Source organism: Argiope bruennichi, chromosome 4 (genome assembly GCF_947563725.1).
Source record: "Argiope bruennichi chromosome 4, qqArgBrue1.1, whole genome shotgun sequence".
Classification (NCBI taxonomy): Eukaryota; Metazoa; Arthropoda; class Arachnida; order Araneae; family Araneidae; genus Argiope; species Argiope bruennichi.
In genome coordinates, this window is record NC_079154.1 from 7,055,481 (window position 1) to 7,073,593 (window position 18,113).

General features: G+C 32.3%; 2 protein-coding genes across 6 annotated transcripts in view; both read left to right on the forward strand.

Annotated features, from left to right (window-relative positions):
• The window catches only part of LOC129966724 (major facilitator superfamily domain-containing protein 6-A-like), a 33,197-nt gene extending 32,162 nt beyond the window's left edge, over window positions 1–1,035 (forward strand). For all 4 annotated transcript variants that reach the window (XM_056081260.1, XM_056081259.1, XM_056081261.1 and 1 more), the window contains one exon: window positions 717–1,035. In XM_056081260.1, the coding sequence (XP_055937235.1) occupies window positions 717–883 (167 nt within the window). In that variant the 3' untranslated portion in view covers window positions 884–1,035. The remainder of the gene's footprint in view (window positions 1–716) is intronic.
• A 2,837-nt stretch (window positions 1,036–3,872) lies between these two features.
• LOC129966723 (uncharacterized) lies at window positions 3,873–14,589 on the forward strand. 2 transcript variants are annotated; one of them, XM_056081258.1, is made up of 5 exons: window positions 3,873–3,981; window positions 5,274–5,503; window positions 8,920–10,470; window positions 11,241–11,408; window positions 14,468–14,589. In XM_056081258.1, exons 2-4 carry the CDS (start codon window positions 5,353–5,355, stop codon window positions 11,399–11,401), a joined length of 1,863 nt encoding a protein of 620 aa, XP_055937233.1. In that variant the 5' UTR covers window positions 3,873–3,981; window positions 5,274–5,352; the 3' UTR covers window positions 11,402–11,408; window positions 14,468–14,589. The 2 variants fall into 2 exon arrangements, with proteins under 2 accessions (XP_055937233.1, XP_055937231.1); XM_056081256.1 differs by lacking the exon at window positions 14,468–14,589 and having other exon boundaries at window positions 11,241–11,434.
• Window positions 14,590–18,113: the final 3,524 nt, after the last annotated feature.

Below are 18,113 nucleotides of genomic sequence, written 5' to 3' on the forward strand. Positions count from 1 at the left end.
CATTTATTCCTCTAAGCGTTGATCTAGGCAAATACTTACAATTACAAAGTTTCATTAAATAATGTAGACAGTTGCATAGAAATACTTTGGCTTCTATGGAGGTTGATAGTTAAAAAATGAAATTTATATAGTTTCACCATTTTGTAAGAGTGTTAATTGGTAAAATTCATCTATGTATTCATCTTTTACATTCATCTATGTACACAGGCATAAATTGTTAAACGTATAAAAATATTTGGTATATTTTTCAGCAGGAAATAATTATTTGCTATTGTTTTACGATTATATTAAAATGTTTTTTTTATTATTTATACAATATACGATGTATTGTTTAGTTAAATTTAGGAAACATCTCGTTTTGAAGCAACAAAAGAGGGCAATTTTTGGTGACGTGGCTGCTCCTGAGTTGAGTCCATATTCCAAATCTCTTACTCTACAAACAGGTGATTACACAAGATGTGGAAATTAAATTGTAATCATCAAGAAATCCAACCTTCTCATTTCTCGAATTTCCCATGTTTTAACACCTCCTAGAAGTATAAAAAAGTAAGAAATTGTTGGTATATAAATTCTCTATCTCAAAAACTCCAAGAGGCTGTGGACGCACGATCCTTACACCAGAATGTAATGATCGGTTTCTTTGAAACTCTCGACGAAGTCCGTCTAAGAGATACTGAAATGAAATTCTTTAAAATCATCATTTCTTTTCTTTTCAGGTGCAGGTTGTGGAAATATTGTTGCCGGTTTAGGATTCGATTACATCGGACCTCACGCAACGTTCTTTTATACTGGCATATTTTTCGGCTGCTGTTCGGTTTTCAGCATGCTGTACACCTTTTTCAACAGAAGAAAGAAGAAACCCGAAACAGTCGAAGAAACATGAAAGATCTATCCATATTTTTACTGCGATTGTGATTTTGTATCTTTATTTTTTCTGTCATTTCTGTTGCTATAAAATGTTAAAGTAATTTCATAAAACTAAAAATTGAAATATCATTTTTCACAAGAAATTTGTATAATAAAGATACTTTTATACATTTGTGTCTTATTTTGTTTTTTGCTTTTTCTTTCATTTTATTTAAGTTACATATTCTTAAAACTTATTATACTTGCTTCTGATATTCTGCGTTTTAAAGATTTAAAAAAATCGATGCATCGTTGCCTTGAAAGTAAATTGATTCTTAATTTTTTTTTTTTTTTTTTTGTATTGGGTGCGTTTTGATTTTGATATGCGATTATACCTGATACAGCCAGCAAATGATTCTTTTTCTATAGTATACACGGTATTTTTTGTATCAAATATAGGTTGATACGGATACTCGATTGTACCTGATACAGCCAGTAACCGTTTTTTTTCGCCGTCAGAATCAAACACATATTCGGTCGATATCGGTTTTCACTTTGTTTCGAAGACTGATAACTGATACCGTGGCGAATACGATTTCGAATCAGTGTTTCGCATCTTCCCATTAGATCATATGTCTTTGACCTTGGTTTTGACAGTGATTGAAAAGTAGTTGCAAGGAGCAAAGGAAAAATTTTGCTAAAATAGTTAGTGTAGGAGAAAACGGAGATTCTTCAGCAGTATGTGCACAGTTATATAGGGTAATGGGCCAGTAATGGTTGAAGATGAAATTATACAGTTAAAATAACATCTCGCGTGTTCAAAGCATCATCGACACTATTAGCCACGATGAGTGTGCCATATTGATTTAGTATATATTTACCATATCAGACTGAGAAAAAAAAGAGGTCAAGAAAATTACCTATTACAACCCAAAAGTATATAAATTGTATCAGCTTTGAGTAAAAAGTAAATTAATATATAATATTACCCAATCCTGATTCAAATAGGTTGCCATCCTGGATGACTTTCAGACATGGCCGCATGTTATAGGTCATATACATGGCCTATGTTTTACTTGAAGGAAAAAATTTCTAAAGGCGGAATCTCGATTAAACCATATCAACCCCATGGAGTGGTAGCATTCCACGCCGTTTCCTTTTTCCACCCATCCATTGAGGTGGTCATTTACGATCACTACAACAACCTTGGTGAATGCTTTGCTACGAGTTCTCACCTTATGCCCTTCCCCCAACAAACGCAAGTTCTGCCTTCTTCAATGTGCACATAAACGGAATAGAGCGATAAAAATAGACTGGCGGAATTCTAGCATGGCTTAGAAAATTACCCAAGCTTCCAGTAGACGCAACGTCATACTAAAATTCAATGGTTTAGCGAAAGCGGAACAAGAAGTACAGATGCCCCAGGTGACAATGTAATGTAACAACATATTAACACGTTAATGCCATCTTTTTCCTGTTAAACATGACCAGCAAGTAAAAGAATAACATCATTTTTAATTACTCAACAGCCATGATTGTTGGGGCTCTGTAGAAATTATTATGTTCCGGCGCGTTTTACTCTCATTACGCAACTGCTAAAACTGGATTTTCGCACTGGTGTTAGGTTTGAGACTGCTGTCACGCTATTGGCTTATATGGAGTAATTGGGAATGCCCTCCTTAACCACCTTCTTATCCACTGCGAGTAATCCAATGTATCGGACATCGGTCTACTAGTTTTTAAGATGCTTTTTAAGATCACTTTCAGATAGTGCTTAGTCCGCTTGTGAAAAGAGCTCCCAATCTTCCGACTCCTATGGGCCCATTGTAATGGATCGCCTTAACTCAAAAGACAAACGTAAAAATAAACATAAGCAGATTGTGTAATTGGGTGTTTAGAAATTTTATTGTTCTGCGCTTTAACGAATCTGAGCATAAAATTTGTATGCTTTAAATTTTTATGAATTATTTCGTTATTTGTTTCTTAAACTTAATTTTTGGATTTTTTTTACTTAATTTAGTTCAGTTTTTAATAAGACATTTTAACAAAGCGACAAATGATCTTTAATCGATTTTAATTAAAAGTTAAACTTACTGTAAATTTTATTAATTATTTTTGCTGCATAATTTTTTTCCTGTTTATAAAGATTCGCAAAGTTTCTGAACAATAAAATAATCATCAAGAGCAAATTGTAAATAAATACACATGTGGGTAATTAATTATATTTCGTTCTCTTATTTTTAAATTTTTGGTTCACGAGAAGAGTTGACTGAACTTTCTATTTAAATCGCGTGATCATAGTTTCATTGACAAATGCTCATATTCTACGAGGACAGAATATTTGGATGAACTACTTGGGGGTCACCGACTCGCAATCTCCGTTATCTTCAAATGATAAATGAGATGATTGTTACCGATTAATGATTAAATATGGTTCCAAAAATGGTATTGTTGATCATCTGTTGGTCTGTCACATTCTAAAAGACAGAGATATTCGGATTTTCCCATGGTGCAACGTCTTAACCAGCATTCAATTGCCCTTTCCATATCCATTTCAAGCCATATAATAAATGAATCCTGTATATTTGTCTGAAACAATTAAAAGCTATACATTCTTGTTCAATATTCTGACACAAATAATCGAACATTCATGTGATTGCATTTTGAGTCTACTAATAATAAAATACTTTTAAAAAAACATGACTTAATCTTTCGTATTGTATTTCAAATACACAGCAGAATGAAAGAAAAACGAATGAAATTACGATACTTAAAAAATCTGGCCAAAATTTAAGTTCTAAAAAGAAATAGCGCGTAATGACCAGTTCCAGATGTTACGGTAAAACAAAAATGAATCATTCTATTCCGTATAGTCAAGTTTTATGAGAAGATTTCATTGCGACATCACTCAGCTGTTGCTATTGCTCTTACCTCTGCGTTTTGAAATGGATTCTTCGAAAGTACAACCAGTTTATAAAGTTTCCAAAATACATTGCATAATGGCACGTGCATGCTATTCCATAATTAATCCTAAAAGAGAAGAACTGGTTTAGTCTTTCTTTTGTCTCTTTATGTCCGAAATGCTCTTGCCAGCTGCAGTGAAGAAAAGAAACTCAATTTTAGGTCAGAAGAAAGGTAATTTTAAATGTTTCACACTTTCTCTTTCCAACCCTCCAGTGCTTTTGACGAATAGATTTCCCATGTTTAATAATAATCCGTGATTGATGTTTCACTTATTTAACTCGGAACTTCTTTGAATGAAATTTTTATGTAAAAAGATAATTTGAATCTCGGAAATATTATATAAAATTCCATCATAAAAATTATCGTTAAAAATTCTTATAAGGTACACATTTTCTTGTTATTAAATTTTGAATTTTTTTTTTTTTTTTAATTTTCACATTCTATCCCCAGAAAACTGATCTGTTGATTTTAGATGATGGATGAGTTAAGTTTGGCGAAATAAAACTTTTTCAATTCAAATTCGCCATCGATTAGAATTTTACTATTGATTCCTTAAATTTTAGCTTGTTAGAATGTTGTCTATAATTCGATTTTATTTTGATTGGCTTAAAATCCAAATTAATAATTCCATTAAAAAAAATTGGAAAATTATTCTTGTTAGTCAAAAGCTTCCGCAAGTGTTGCCTTCAGTGATAATTGGCGAATAATTTGTTGAATAAAAATAAAATAAACGTAGATAAAATGAATTCAAAAGAAATATTTAAAAATAAATTAAATATAGATGAATCAAGCCTACCTTTAACCGGCTACTCCGACCCACCCGAAGACACTCGGAAAAATCTGAATGACCGGACACCGGCAACAGCAACACTGCCGGAACTGTGGTTGAGTCCTAAGAACCATCACCGACCTCTGTACTAACCTTCCCTTGGGAAGTATGTCCCATCGTTGAAAGGAGGAGTTAGACCCCCAACTTTTCATGTATCCACCAGGGTGGCGAGAATCCACCACTATGCAGGAAGCTTCTCATCCTCAATGACGAGGTGCTCCCAAGGGTATAATGAAGCCTAAAATTGAATTGAATGAAGCCTAAAATTTTATCATGCTATTATGTTTCAGAGGGGTAGTTTGAATCTCCGTTGTATATGTATTTTTTTCATTCTAATCATTATTATTTGAATTAACAAAGTGAATGACATTTCATATATTAATTATTTATTAAAATGAATAAAAATTAAAAATAAATTCTCATAGTGATTCTTAATTTTAAAATGGTTGCTTTCTCTTTCTGTGCTCATTGTTACAACCCAACTTTTCTTAGTTAAATTTTTGGATCAATCGAATTTTTGCTAAGACCTCATCAGCATCTCCTGAGCAAAGTGGCTCTAAATATTTCAATTGAAAAGTGCCATGTATTTTTCTTGTAAGTGAACGCTTTATACTATTCTTTTACTTTGTTTTAGATAAACAAAAAGAAAAATTCTTGAAAAGCAAGTTTGAAAAAATATTATTCGGAATCATTGAATCATTCGCTGCCTCCAAATGGATTTACAGAGAGTCGAAAGTCTGGAATTCTATGACAGAATTCCAACTGAAGAGATCGCAAATGAAGAATCTCAAATACAACAAATGTGTTGTCATATCAACAAAAAAATGTTCCGTTTCAAAATGCATTACTTCTTATTAACTGGAGGTAAGATATTTACATTAATTTTGTTTCATAAATTTTAAATGTATCGCATTCGTTCTAATGTAATCCTATGGCATTGGTCTCCTCAAAATTTTCTCACATTCTTCGTAAATGGCGTTACAATATACTTCCGAGTATCTGGCCTAATGTGGCGGAAGGACAGGCCGGATACCAAAAAAGCCGGATGAGCCGGTGTTCTATGAACTCATTTCTTTTCCCACTAATACCAGAAGGCTAAGTTTTTATACCGCAACTCACTGTTACAATACATACTTTCTCAATTCTAATTGAGTACTACACCTTCCATTCACCTCAAGCCACATAGAATGGGAACGCGGCCCAGTGGCCCACAGAAACAGTTGCCGGTAATGTGTTGAGTTAAAATAGAAGGCTCTGTACTGGTAGTTTATATACTGCACTTCAAGAATTTATTAGAGAAAAAAATTAATTAAAGGATATAATATGTTCACATTTTAACAGAAATTTTGTACACTTCACTGTGAAATACTTAAAAAAGTATTAAGCATACTCCAAGAACAATTTCCGAATACTGTACGTACTGTGCAGTTATAATCAGGAACAGCGGCAACAATTGAGGTCCTTTATACACTGACGAAACAATGAACAACGAGCGGAAGGCTGCTGTTTTCCTGTCTCGTATTTTGCACACGACACGTAAGAGGATCGTAGCAGACACCAGCTGCCAATGCCTCGACAATGCTGCCAATGCAAGCTTTGCCTTGCAATGTCAGAATAAAATTTTGAATTTTCAGATAGGGCTAGATTAATTTTTGTAGTATAATATTATCCGAAATTATCAAAAGGAAAAACTCACATTAATGTTTATTTAATTAATAAAAAAAAATTATGAAAATTCCGAGATGACATACTTTCTCATTTCCTAAAGGGTCAAATTTACAAACTCTAGCTTCAGCATTTTCTTTAGTAGTATTTGCTGCCTTTGCCGACCACTTTGTTCGTTCTAATTATTAGCTGAAAAAAAAAATTTCACGTGAATCATTTAACGCAGTGTTATTTTAATGGGGTCATCAGAAACCTCAAATTTGAAATAAATCTGATTCTTTCTGTTTCAAAAGTTTTACACAACTCTGTTCATTATGCCAAGCCTCTCATTAATTTTCTGTTGGCTGTACCCCAAATTTAATTTGAACCCGGAAATGTTTAAATTCAACTAATCGAATAATATCTTTTCTGAATCAAAACGTACTCATAAAAAAATTATGGAGATAAAGAATAAAATCATTCATATATGTGTACCAAGTTGATTTTATCTAAATATACAACTTTATAAATATCCAAAATGGTCAAAATAAAAACACTCCCTATTCTGAGCTCTCTAGACAGCAAACTACTCAATTTACAATGAGTAGTTTGCTGACTCCAAAATTGTTGAACATACTATTCAAGACATGGGGAGACGAATTACGCGGGGGAAAAATTAGTTCCAGAAATACCAATAGATGGCGCTGTACAACAAAAAAATATGCTGAAAAGACTCAAAATATATATTTGTAACACATTTTATTCGAACATATCAAAAATTCAATCACAAAGACATTATGATGAAAGGGAAAAGGCTCAATGTGGTTTCCTTCTTCCAGATGTAAAATCTGCATTCTGTGCGCAGCTTGTTCATCTGTGGTTCGTAATTGTTGGCTTGAGATGCTTCTCTTATTCAGAGTGATACTGTCTTTCAAAACTGCCAAGGTCACCAGACACCTTCAACAAACAAGATTTTTTAATTATCCCCAAAGCCAAAGACCATAGGGATTAAGATGTAAGAACGAGACGGATTGCTTTATTCTATCATTAGTAAAATGTTGCTGAAAAAACTGCTGTACACAGAGTCGAATGTATGGAGGCGCTTCACCTTACATAAAAGCAATTTAATAAAGACATAGGCATTGTTGCATTTGGAGTGCAGCAAAGTTTTCAAGTATGTTTTGATACCTGCTGGTCCTTTGCGTAAATTCTCAAGTCGACGAAACTCTCGAAATGCAGCTGCAACATTTCCTTTGTTTTCATAAAATAACTTCACAAGCAATGCGCGAAGCCATCGCTGATAAGAATAACATTTTCCCAGCTTTATCCCTTTTATGCTAAGAACATGAGAGCAAACCAAGTGTTTATGCAAAAAATTTTGTGCTTACAGTGCAAAATTGCAGTTACAAAGACAGTTTCAGTTTTCTTATTTTTTTATCTTCTTTTTCTTCATATCAGCAATAGAAATTAGAAAGGAAAAATTCAGAGGAATTTATGCGCGCGCGCGTGTGTGTGTGTGTGTGTTGCGATTATTTGTATCTTTTTAGAATATTTTTTGTTGTACAGCGCTATCTATCGGTATTTCTGGAACTAGGTTTTATATATATATATATATATATATATATATATATATATATCTTAATTCGTTTCCCCATGTCTTGAATAGCATGTTCAACAATTTTGGAGCCTTTACACTTAATTTTTTAATTTGGTTTTTTTTTTTAATTTAGACCACTTTGTATATATAGGTCTAATGATTTTTTTTTAACTTTTAACATAATGTAAATTTCTATTTTGTACTATAAGATTTTCTGAAATTGTAGAAAAGTGATGCAATATCGCTTAATTCTTAATTAATTAAATTATAAAAAATATCATTCTCAGTTGTACATTCTTAGTTCCTAAAATAAAAATATATAAATGTCAAATTGGTTGAATAAGATCTAAAGGATCTTCTTGTACAGCATCAACACACAGATACAAATTCTCTTTTGTCACTAGAGAAGGGATACAAAGTGGCCAAGTAGCCAGCAATCAAGGTTCGATACTGATGCATTTCCAACTGAAAAAATACTTTAAATGAAGTTAAAAAAATATGTTATTTCAGTTGGCTCAATGAATGTATTACTGAAAAAAAATCAGTATATCTCTAAAAAAAGTCATCCAAGATGCTTTTTTTTTATTATTATTCTACAAAGCATAAAATTCTCATGTGAAGGACTAGGAAAATAAAAATCTGAGCTCTCCTAATGTTCTCAGCCTTGTTCAGGGTAAAAAAATTTTATACGGGGACATAGAAAAAAACTTGTTTAGGGCGTATGTAAAAAAATTTCAGGGACACCATTCCTTTGGTTTGCTTGTTGTGTATTACATACCTGGGCTTATCACTTTAACTACTACTATGTAGGTATTATTATTGTTACATTTAAGCAATTTAGATAACATTTATGTAGTAGTATATACCGTTATATTTGCATTTCAGAATTTTTTTTATTAGGGATATATTTCTTATTTCTAAGAGACGGAAAGAACTTTGAAATTTATATTCCATCAAAAAAGCTAATTTTAGTACGTAACAATGAAAATTTCTCTCATCATATCCTTTACTGACCATTTTATTTCTTTTCTTCATTTAGGTTTAGGGTTAATCCATCCTTTTCTTGCTGTTATTGCACGAGACAGACTGAAGCTTTCCGCTTCTTCCTTTGCTTCTGTCTTGGTTTTCGAACAATTCCTGTTTGTATGCACCAAACCTGCCATCGGATACATCACGGATTACTTTAATAAACTAAAGACAGTCCTCTGCATTATAGCCATTGGTCAAGTTTTGTTCTTTTTCATCCTGCTTCTTTTACCACCCATACCTGATGGAACGGACGGTGAGCCATTTAGTGAGACTCACAACCTGACTGCATGTAATTTATGTGAAAATTCAAGGATGGACGAGAATAAATTGAAGATTTTTGAAAATACTACAGGTGGTTCTGAAGCAAGAAGTTTGCTTTATATAGCTCAAAAAATTGAAAAGAAATCGAAAATTTTTAAAAATTCTATTGGTAATTCCGAATCAAAAGGCTTGTTTTATTTGCCTATATTCAGTAAAGACACATGCAGTTTACTGAGGAATCAGTATTCAAAAATTTCACAGAACTTTAGCTCAAAGATGTCGTTTGATTGCAAACTGAAAGCTAATTCTTTTATATACCATTTGCACAAGGATGCAATCAGACTACAAAGTAACGAAACAGAAAATAATTCTACCATTTCTTCCAATTCCTTGCATTTCAAAACATTCGAATGTCCTCATACATTGACAAATTCAAATTCATGTGCTGCTTTGCTTAATAATTGCGTCTTGTGTTTCAATTCAGAAGAAAGTCATTATTACTCTGTTAATGCGTCTAATTCAGACGAAATTTCTCGCAGAAAAACAGACTTCGAAACCTACCAATTCTGGGTCTTTGCTCTTGTTTTCATAACACTTGATACTTGTATAAATGTCATTTTTACCCTATCCGATACGGCCTGCTGCGAAAACATGGGAAAAAAGGGAGCCGATTATGGGAAACAAAGATTATGGGGCTCTTTCGCATGGGGTTTATTAGCACCTGTTGGAGGAGCCATCACAGATTTCACTGGAGATTATATAGTTACTGGAATCCTTTTTGCTGTCTTGTCAACTATTATGATATGGAATATTTTGAAAATGGACTTAAGAAAACCACAATTTTCCAAAGACATCCTCAAGAAAGTAGGAACCGTCATGAAAGAAAAAGAATTCCTCTGTTTCGAACTCGGTGTGTTCGTCAATGGTATCGGATTGGTATTCATCTGGTTTTATCTGATGTGGTTCATCATATCTATTGGCGGCAATCGTCTGATTTGTGGTCTGACTCAAACAGTGCAGAGTTTCCTGGGAGAGATACCGTTTATGTTTTTCTCCGGGTGGATGTTGAAGAGATTAGGATACTGGAATGTAATGATGCTTTCTCTGTTGGCTTATTGTGTTAGATTCTTATGGTACAGTCAACTGCACAGCCCCTGGATGGCCCTTCCTATTGACTGGACACATGGCGTCACTTATGGTGTATTCTATGCTTCATTGGCTACTTACGCAAAAGTGAAATCCAAAAGGGGAACAGAAACCACGATGCAAGCTGTGATTGCCGCAACACATGATGGCTTAGGTGTGACATTTTCTTTACCTTTGTCACTACTAGTAATAAAATAAGTGTGTGCGTGATAGAGAGAAAGTGCGTGCACGCGTATGTGTGGACACTTTACAGGCCATCGGCAGATCATGTGATCTAGAGCAATCAAATTTGTCACATGAACAAGTTGTCCCTGGAAACAATCGTTTATTTTTTTTAAATACTGCAATTAGGTACGCACTTTTAATTATCACACCGTAATAATTAATACTTAAATAATAATCTGTATTAATTAATTAAATTTTATTAAATAAGGTAGGCAGTTTTATGCAAACACTTGTTAAGATTTAATAAAAAGATTTGTAATAAAAAAAATTTACAATATTAAATTTTTATACGACCTCCTATAGCAGAAAGAGCCAGTTGGCAAAATGGCTTTCTTACACTCACCCATTCGTTCACTAAACTTAATTCTTATATCTGCAGAATTTGTTAAAATATTAAAGTGTGAATTTATTGATTTAAAAATTTTTTGTCAAATCTCAGATTGGTGTTTGAACAAGCCTTTCATTATATGTTTCAAAGATAATATACATATCACAATATTTATTAAAATAGCGGAATCAATAATAGTGCATTTATTAACTCTTGTTAGCATTTCAAAAAGTCAAATAATATGTATTAATTTAAGTGTTTTCATTCAAATACCTATACAAAATTAGGTTTTTCTAATAATATTTGAGTATTTTCTAAAAATATTTGTAAAATTTTTTTGAAATAATGGAACTCTGTATGTTTTTTTTCAGGTGCGGGAATTGGCAACATCATTGCCGGAGTGGGTTTCGATTACATTGGAGCTCAAAAGACTTTCCTCTACACTGGCATATGTTTCGGCTGCTGTGCGATCATTAGTCTGTGTGCAGCTCTTCTCCAAAAGAAGAAAAATGCAGCGAATGCAGAAATTTGAATAAATGGTAATAAAAGTTGCTTTAAAAACATACTTATATTTATTTATTACAAATGCCCAGAAGATTGGCTATGACGCCATTAGATCTCCAGTCTCCCAATATTTCTGAACTTTACAGTTTCACGAATCTAAAAGTTTGATGACGTCCGCACAGAGGACATAAGGGATAGTCACAAAGCCCAGGCCAATACAAGTAGGCAAACAGTTACGGCCTGTAGTAAGGTGGCAAAGTGCCACTGCTGCACTTCTAGGAAAATATGAGATCAACTGTGAATCCTCAGCAGTGAGTCCCATGGATTACCGGCCGAGTCACAAAGTGCTCTCTTCTTTTTACCAGGAGTTTGACTGAATGAAATGAGAGGTTTTTCAAAGGTCTCTAGAGGGCTCTTACATCCCTTTTGGCCAAAAAGTCGGCAGCCACGTTCCCAGGAATCCCGCTGTCAGAGACATAAGAAAGGAGGTAAAACCAAGAGGTTTGCTGTAGAGATTTACCGACGGTGGGGCAAGACAAATCCGACAGGGGGGCAAGCACAATATCTCTAATTTGGCTTCAAAATAACTCATAATAATTAATTTTACATTTAATTAAAGAAAAACAAGTATTATTTAATTCTTTTTTATTCAGATGCTGATCCTTTTTTTTATTGTTAAAACTTTATAAAGGTATTTGTAAAAAAACAGGTTAACAGTTTCTTTTACAAACCATCAAAAAATTGTCAATATTTGAGTCTATTTTTTTATGAGACTCTTGAGATTTAATTTCTCTGCGATCTAATTTTAGAAAAAATATAGTCATATTTCATTCTAGATTGTAGTATACAGATAGAAACACAGATTGTTCTAGAATGACGAGTCATGTTAAATGGACAAATGCATGCTCTTTACTATTTTATATGAGAAGCTATATAAAATGAATGTTGAAACAAAAAGTTTTATAAAAGTAACTGTTTTAGAAATCCAGAATAATAAATTAAAAATATTCGGTGTTTTGTTAAAAACCGATTTTTTTGCTTAGTCCCCTACCTAAAATATTTGTTAAGTAAGGATTGCAACAATGAGCACGAATTAAGATGAGTTTCGAACCCGAGGAAAATAAGTGCGCGTAATCAACAAAAATTTATTATAGTTCGGACACGAACAATATAGAATGCAGAAAAGATACAATATGTTGTTTTTTAAGAAGGCCGGAGAAAATATTTTGAAATATATGTACAGACTTACTATTTTATATAAGATATGAAAAATATTCTTATGAAAAATGGACTGCTTAAACGTTAGATCCCCCTTTTATTTATTTTTCTACATATATTTAGGCTTAAAAAAACAATGCATTTTATTTTTAAAAAATTAGATCTTGAACATGAATTCATTTATCTTCATTTTTATTCATGTACTTTCTGACTATTCTATGTACTATTAAGTACTTTCTTAATTCGAAGTTATTACAAGCTAATATTCCTACCAAAAGGTGAGTTTTATCCCCTTTTTGCATGCATAGACTTTTTTTAACCCCTTCATATGCAATGGCGAATGTAATTCGCATATGGAATTATTTGATCTTTAATTTTAAATCTGCAATTAAGTGAAAGTATTAAGTAATTTAAAAGGCTAAAGTCACTTGAAAACGCATCATTACCTCAAATGCTCATATATTTTTCTGGAGATTAAGATAACGATAATTGTCCCAAATAATATCTGCCATCTAATCAGGAAATTAAGTAAATTTGTATATCAAGGGGTTAATGTGTTATTTATGAATATTCTAAGAATAACTATTTTAATCATCTTTTTATCAAAACATCTTTATTCAAAGTCTATTAAAAATTTAGGAGCATCTGAAATCATATACTTTTAGCTGATAATAGTAATTGAAAGAAAAGTATATATAAATGATACGTTCTCCGATTACATAGTCATAATGTTGAATGCAGAGTCTTAAGCATTAAATTATATGCAGAATGAACATTATGACATTTAAATAAAATGACTGAGAATTTGGACTCGTCGACATTCCCTCGCATTGAATTCTTAGTCAACCAATCAAAATTTTTTGACAAAATGCGACATGTCTTATGTTTTATACACATGTCGTCTTGTCGGTTATATTGCCAAAATTAGTGTAAATTAAAAGCTTGATAAACGACATTTGAATCAAATGTCTGAAAATCTGTGGATATATTCTTCGACATTCATCATATTTAGTTCATTGTCGGCCGCCCAGAAGTTATTGGCGGTATCTTATTCACTTGTCGGATATATTGCCAAATCAAATGCAAATTATAAGCTAAGTGAACGACATTTCAATCAAAAGTCTTAAAATCTGCAGATTTAACATCTCTGGCACTCACCGCATTGAGTTTAGTCGACCGACCAAAAACTGCTAGCAAAATGAGAATACCACCTGGTCATTATCTTATTCACGTGTTACCTTGTCGGTTATATTGCCAAAAGTAGTACAAATTATAGCTTAATGAAAGACATTTGAATCAAATGTCTGAAATTCTGCGAACTTAACGTTTTCGACATCCATTGCATGCAGTTCTTAGTTTGGTCAATCAAAAATTGTCCGCAAAATACGGCATATTATTGACCTACTCCCAATCGATTTTACCAAGTATAGCCAAAACACTTGAACCATTACTTGGATATTTCGATTGTTTACAATATATTAACTTTAAGATGGATTTTAAATAATCATATTCGATAATGCTCAACTCTCTACAACCATTATGAAATGGTGAACACTTTTGCCGACGAAACTCTGCATTTCTCGCCGACGGTTAGGGGGGGGGGGCAAGAGGCTGTAGACAGGGGAGCAATTGCCCCCCTGCTACCGCCGCCTCTGGTAAAACTGTGACAGATTTAGTGTTAACCAGGGTGCACCGCATGGAAGCTTGCTACATTACACCCCACATGCTTATATAAGCGCATAAAAAAATTTTAAAATTTTTTATCATTTAATCCTTAATTTATTATACATTATTATAAGCATAAACATTGAAATCAATTTTTAGTCAAATCCAATCAATAAGATTTTATACCAAAAACGTGCATGTAACAATCTAGGCTTCGTGGTCAAAGACAGCAAATTCCCTAACTCAATACCTCCATGATGATGATCTGCTACAAGAAGTGTCTATTAACCTATTGCTGGTGTGGTGTGGACATATGAAGAGAGGATTGCCAATCTTCGCATCTAACCAAATTCTGTTATCATATCCAACAAAATATGGATCCATTCCAAAATAATCCTGAATTTCGAAACAGGATTTATTTGATCGATGATTATTATATATATGTAAATAATAATTTTGCTATTTACTATTTATTAGTTCAAAAGTATTAAAAATTTGAAGAAATAATAAAGGAAAGATTACATGAGGAAACATTATTTAAAGGAAAGATTACATTAAGTTTTTTTACAAGTTCATTGACTGTGCTATTTTTAAGTTATATTCTGTAATTCATGATATAAAATTTTAAAGCATTTTTCAGGAAGCATAGATTTTAAAATTTGTATTTAAAACTAAAGATATAAAGCATATTTTATTTCCTTATGATGCATTCTTGCGTCGCGTCATCTGCATTGAAGCTGTAAACATTTGCATTTTAATTTGTGATTGATTCTTCACCAACTTTGTTTTAACATATCTTTGAAAGTTTTCATGATATAATTCTGAAATTTTGTACATGACTTTATTAGAGGATGGGGCACATTTTACTCACTGGGAATTTTTTTTGTACGGGGTCCGTATAAAAATTTAAATTTTGTATTTTTTAAAGTTTAATGCCCTGCAAATTTTAATCGATTACATAACATTTTGCAGCTTTTTTTACGCAACTTTGTAATTTACAGTATATATCTGTGATCAATATTTAAGGAATAAAAGTTGCGGTCAAGTTTTGAGACATCCTGTATAATATGACATCAGTTTCAAAGTCTAAAAATTAGTATCTGTATATTTAGGAAGCTTGCAATTGACTATTTTAACTCAAATTTTGAAAATATTTAAAAAGATTGAGAATACGTTCGGGATGCATTTAAGTAAAATGTGAATTTTGATGTTAAATAAAAATAAAGATATATAAGTTATATTGAATATTCAAAGGCTTGGTAAGACTAAATCCTCCTAGTCTGCTAAATTTCTTCTAAGATTTTATTATTCTTATATTTAAGGAAGCTAAGCAGACTTTAAAAAATACGAGACTTTAAAATATTCAGCGGGAAATTTCAGCTGGAAATATAGCAGACTTTAAAATATTCAGCGGGAATTTTCCAATACACTTGTGGAATTTCTAACAGCCTTCTGTCTTTATCCCTGCATTGCCCTTCTTTAGCACATTGTAGGTGTACCATAATTTCTAAAAGTTGCATCTTAGCAGAAAATTTGAATCCGAACACAACCAGAACCTAGAGGACTCGTTATGAATATTATAGGAAATGGTGTTTCGTATAAAATGGCGAATGGTAAGACAAAATTGAATTTGATTAGAAAACTATGGAATGTTTTCCCTCGTTATCTCATATAGCTATGATGCTTAAAAGGATAGTACTTGCAATCCAATTGCAATCCTTGCAATTTTTGATTAGAAAACTATGGAATGTTTTCCCTCGTTATCTCATATAGCTATGATGCTTAAAAGGATGGTACTTGCAATCCACGTTCAAAACTGTTTGTGCCACAATGGGGAAATGTCAATCGTTATCATCACATTAAAATAATAAAATCATGCATTTACCATTAAGAAACTCAAATAGCATTTTTTTTCACTGCCTATTTGATATTGCGTTTGGTTGTTAAGGTAACTAAGTTATTTTAATGCGATAACGATGGAAAATTTTTCCAAAAAAAAAAGAATGCAAAACATTATTTATTCTGCGATTTTGCCTTCATTGTTATTATTATTATTATTTTTTACATTTTCCAAAAATTTTAACTCATTTTTTGAATTATTAAAACTACAGATTGCATGCAAATAAATGTATTCAATAGTTTCATTAGGCGGAGAGGTCATTAACGTGTAAGTAAAAACAAAATCGTGAAGTTCATGTAACATTTTCTTTGGTTTGAGTGGGGGAGGGGTGGGAACTTTTTCCCAACTTACTGCCACCGGGGCAACGGGCAGTGTCTCGAACATGTTGAGAACAGTGGTAAAGGAAATATGACAAGTTTGAAAAGTACCTGTTAGATTACCTCAAAAATTTCTTTTGGTGATAATTGAAGTTTTTGCTGTATCATAAAGACAGATAAAAGCTATACTTTTGATGATTGTAATAGGTTTTTTTTAGATAGTTAAAATATTCCCTCGGGTAGTGTAAAGACCAGAGAATAATGAGATTGAATAGGCGATTTAACATTCTATTTGATGCACAAATTTTACTTTCTAATACTAAATGGAGCCTTTAGATTTAATCATTTTAATTTATGTTTTCAACCCTTAGGTATTCTTTTCTCATATGTCATAATATTCCGTCATTCCTGTTTTCATAAATAAAAGAAAGTAAAAAAGAAGCGGAGAAATTGTGAGCAGACAATAAAAAAGATCCTCAGGTAATACCCAATAGCTTCTTCCCATTCCAAATATATTCTCTTTAGATTAGTACCTTATTGGGATTAGAAGCCAAATGACCCATAGCCTTTAGAGTAATTAGAAACTCGCCGGAGTAGTTATGAAAGGTCCTTAACGTAGACTGTTAAATTAATGAATCAAGTTAGAAAAACGAGCAGTATAGAAGATGATTATGAACTAATATAAATTATAGGCATGTTTTCCATCTCACACTGTCACTTTAACTTGAAGAAAATGACAACATCGCGTAACTGACCTTACTTCATACATTAGAACTTTAATCCATGGAATGTTAAAAATTGTTGAAAAGCAAATAAAATCGATCATAAAATTTCAAATCCATTTGTATGAAGTTTATAAATGCTACATTAAGATATTTAAAACGGCCCTTATGTTAACAAAGACCGGCATCTAGAGAGTGTCACCCCAAATCATCGAACAACCAAAGCGCTAAAACTGCGACAGATAGTTTTTCTCTGGATGAAATAAAAAGCGGTGGAAGAAAGAGTAAATGAAATGTAACAAAAAAATATTAGAAACTCTAAGTAGTATTATGTAAAAATTCAAAGAAAAGAAATGAATATTTCAGTACATAAGCTGAGAGAAGAGACCTATGCATGGGTATTAGGCGCCCTTGCTCAAATCGAAATTTGGCGCCTCTTTATGGGGTTCTGTTGCACTCTTAAAAAGTGCTGCAAATTATATGTGAAATACTCTTTTATAGTATTCAAAATTTGACTTTCGAACTGAAAAGCTTTAAAATTATAGTATTGAAATACGTTTGTCTTATTGTTTTTTATTATTTCATAAATTTTAAAAACAAAACAATGATAAAATATTTTTTAAGTAATATATAAAAATTAGAACATATATTCAAATATTGATTCTCCTAGCTTTAGCAACTACAAACGCTCGTATCAATTCCTTTATATTTAATTTATCAAAAATTTTGCTCTCTGTGGATATAATTGACTTGTCCGATAATCTCTCCTGCGCCATGGTAGATCACATGTAGTTTTTTATAATTTTAAATTTTGAAAAACTTCGTTCTCCAGTAGCCACCGAAACTGGCAGGGTTAAAGAAATGTGTAAAGCTATTACAATATTTGGAAATGTATCAGTAAGATTGCTTTCATAAATA

Bases quoted from the DNA above. Each gene is read 5' to 3' on its own strand.
- LOC129966723 (XM_056081258.1), top strand. From the start codon at position 5,353: ATGGATTTACAGAGAGTCGAAAGTCTGGAATTCTATGACAGAATTCCA. The intron at 5,504-8,919 runs GTAAGATATTTA...TTCTTCATTTAG, and splicing joins TTACTTCTTATTAACTGGAG to GTTTAGGGTTAATCCATCCT. The intron at 10,471-11,240 runs GTGTGACATTTT...GTTTTTTTTCAG, and splicing joins CGCAACACATGATGGCTTAG to GTGCGGGAATTGGCAACATC.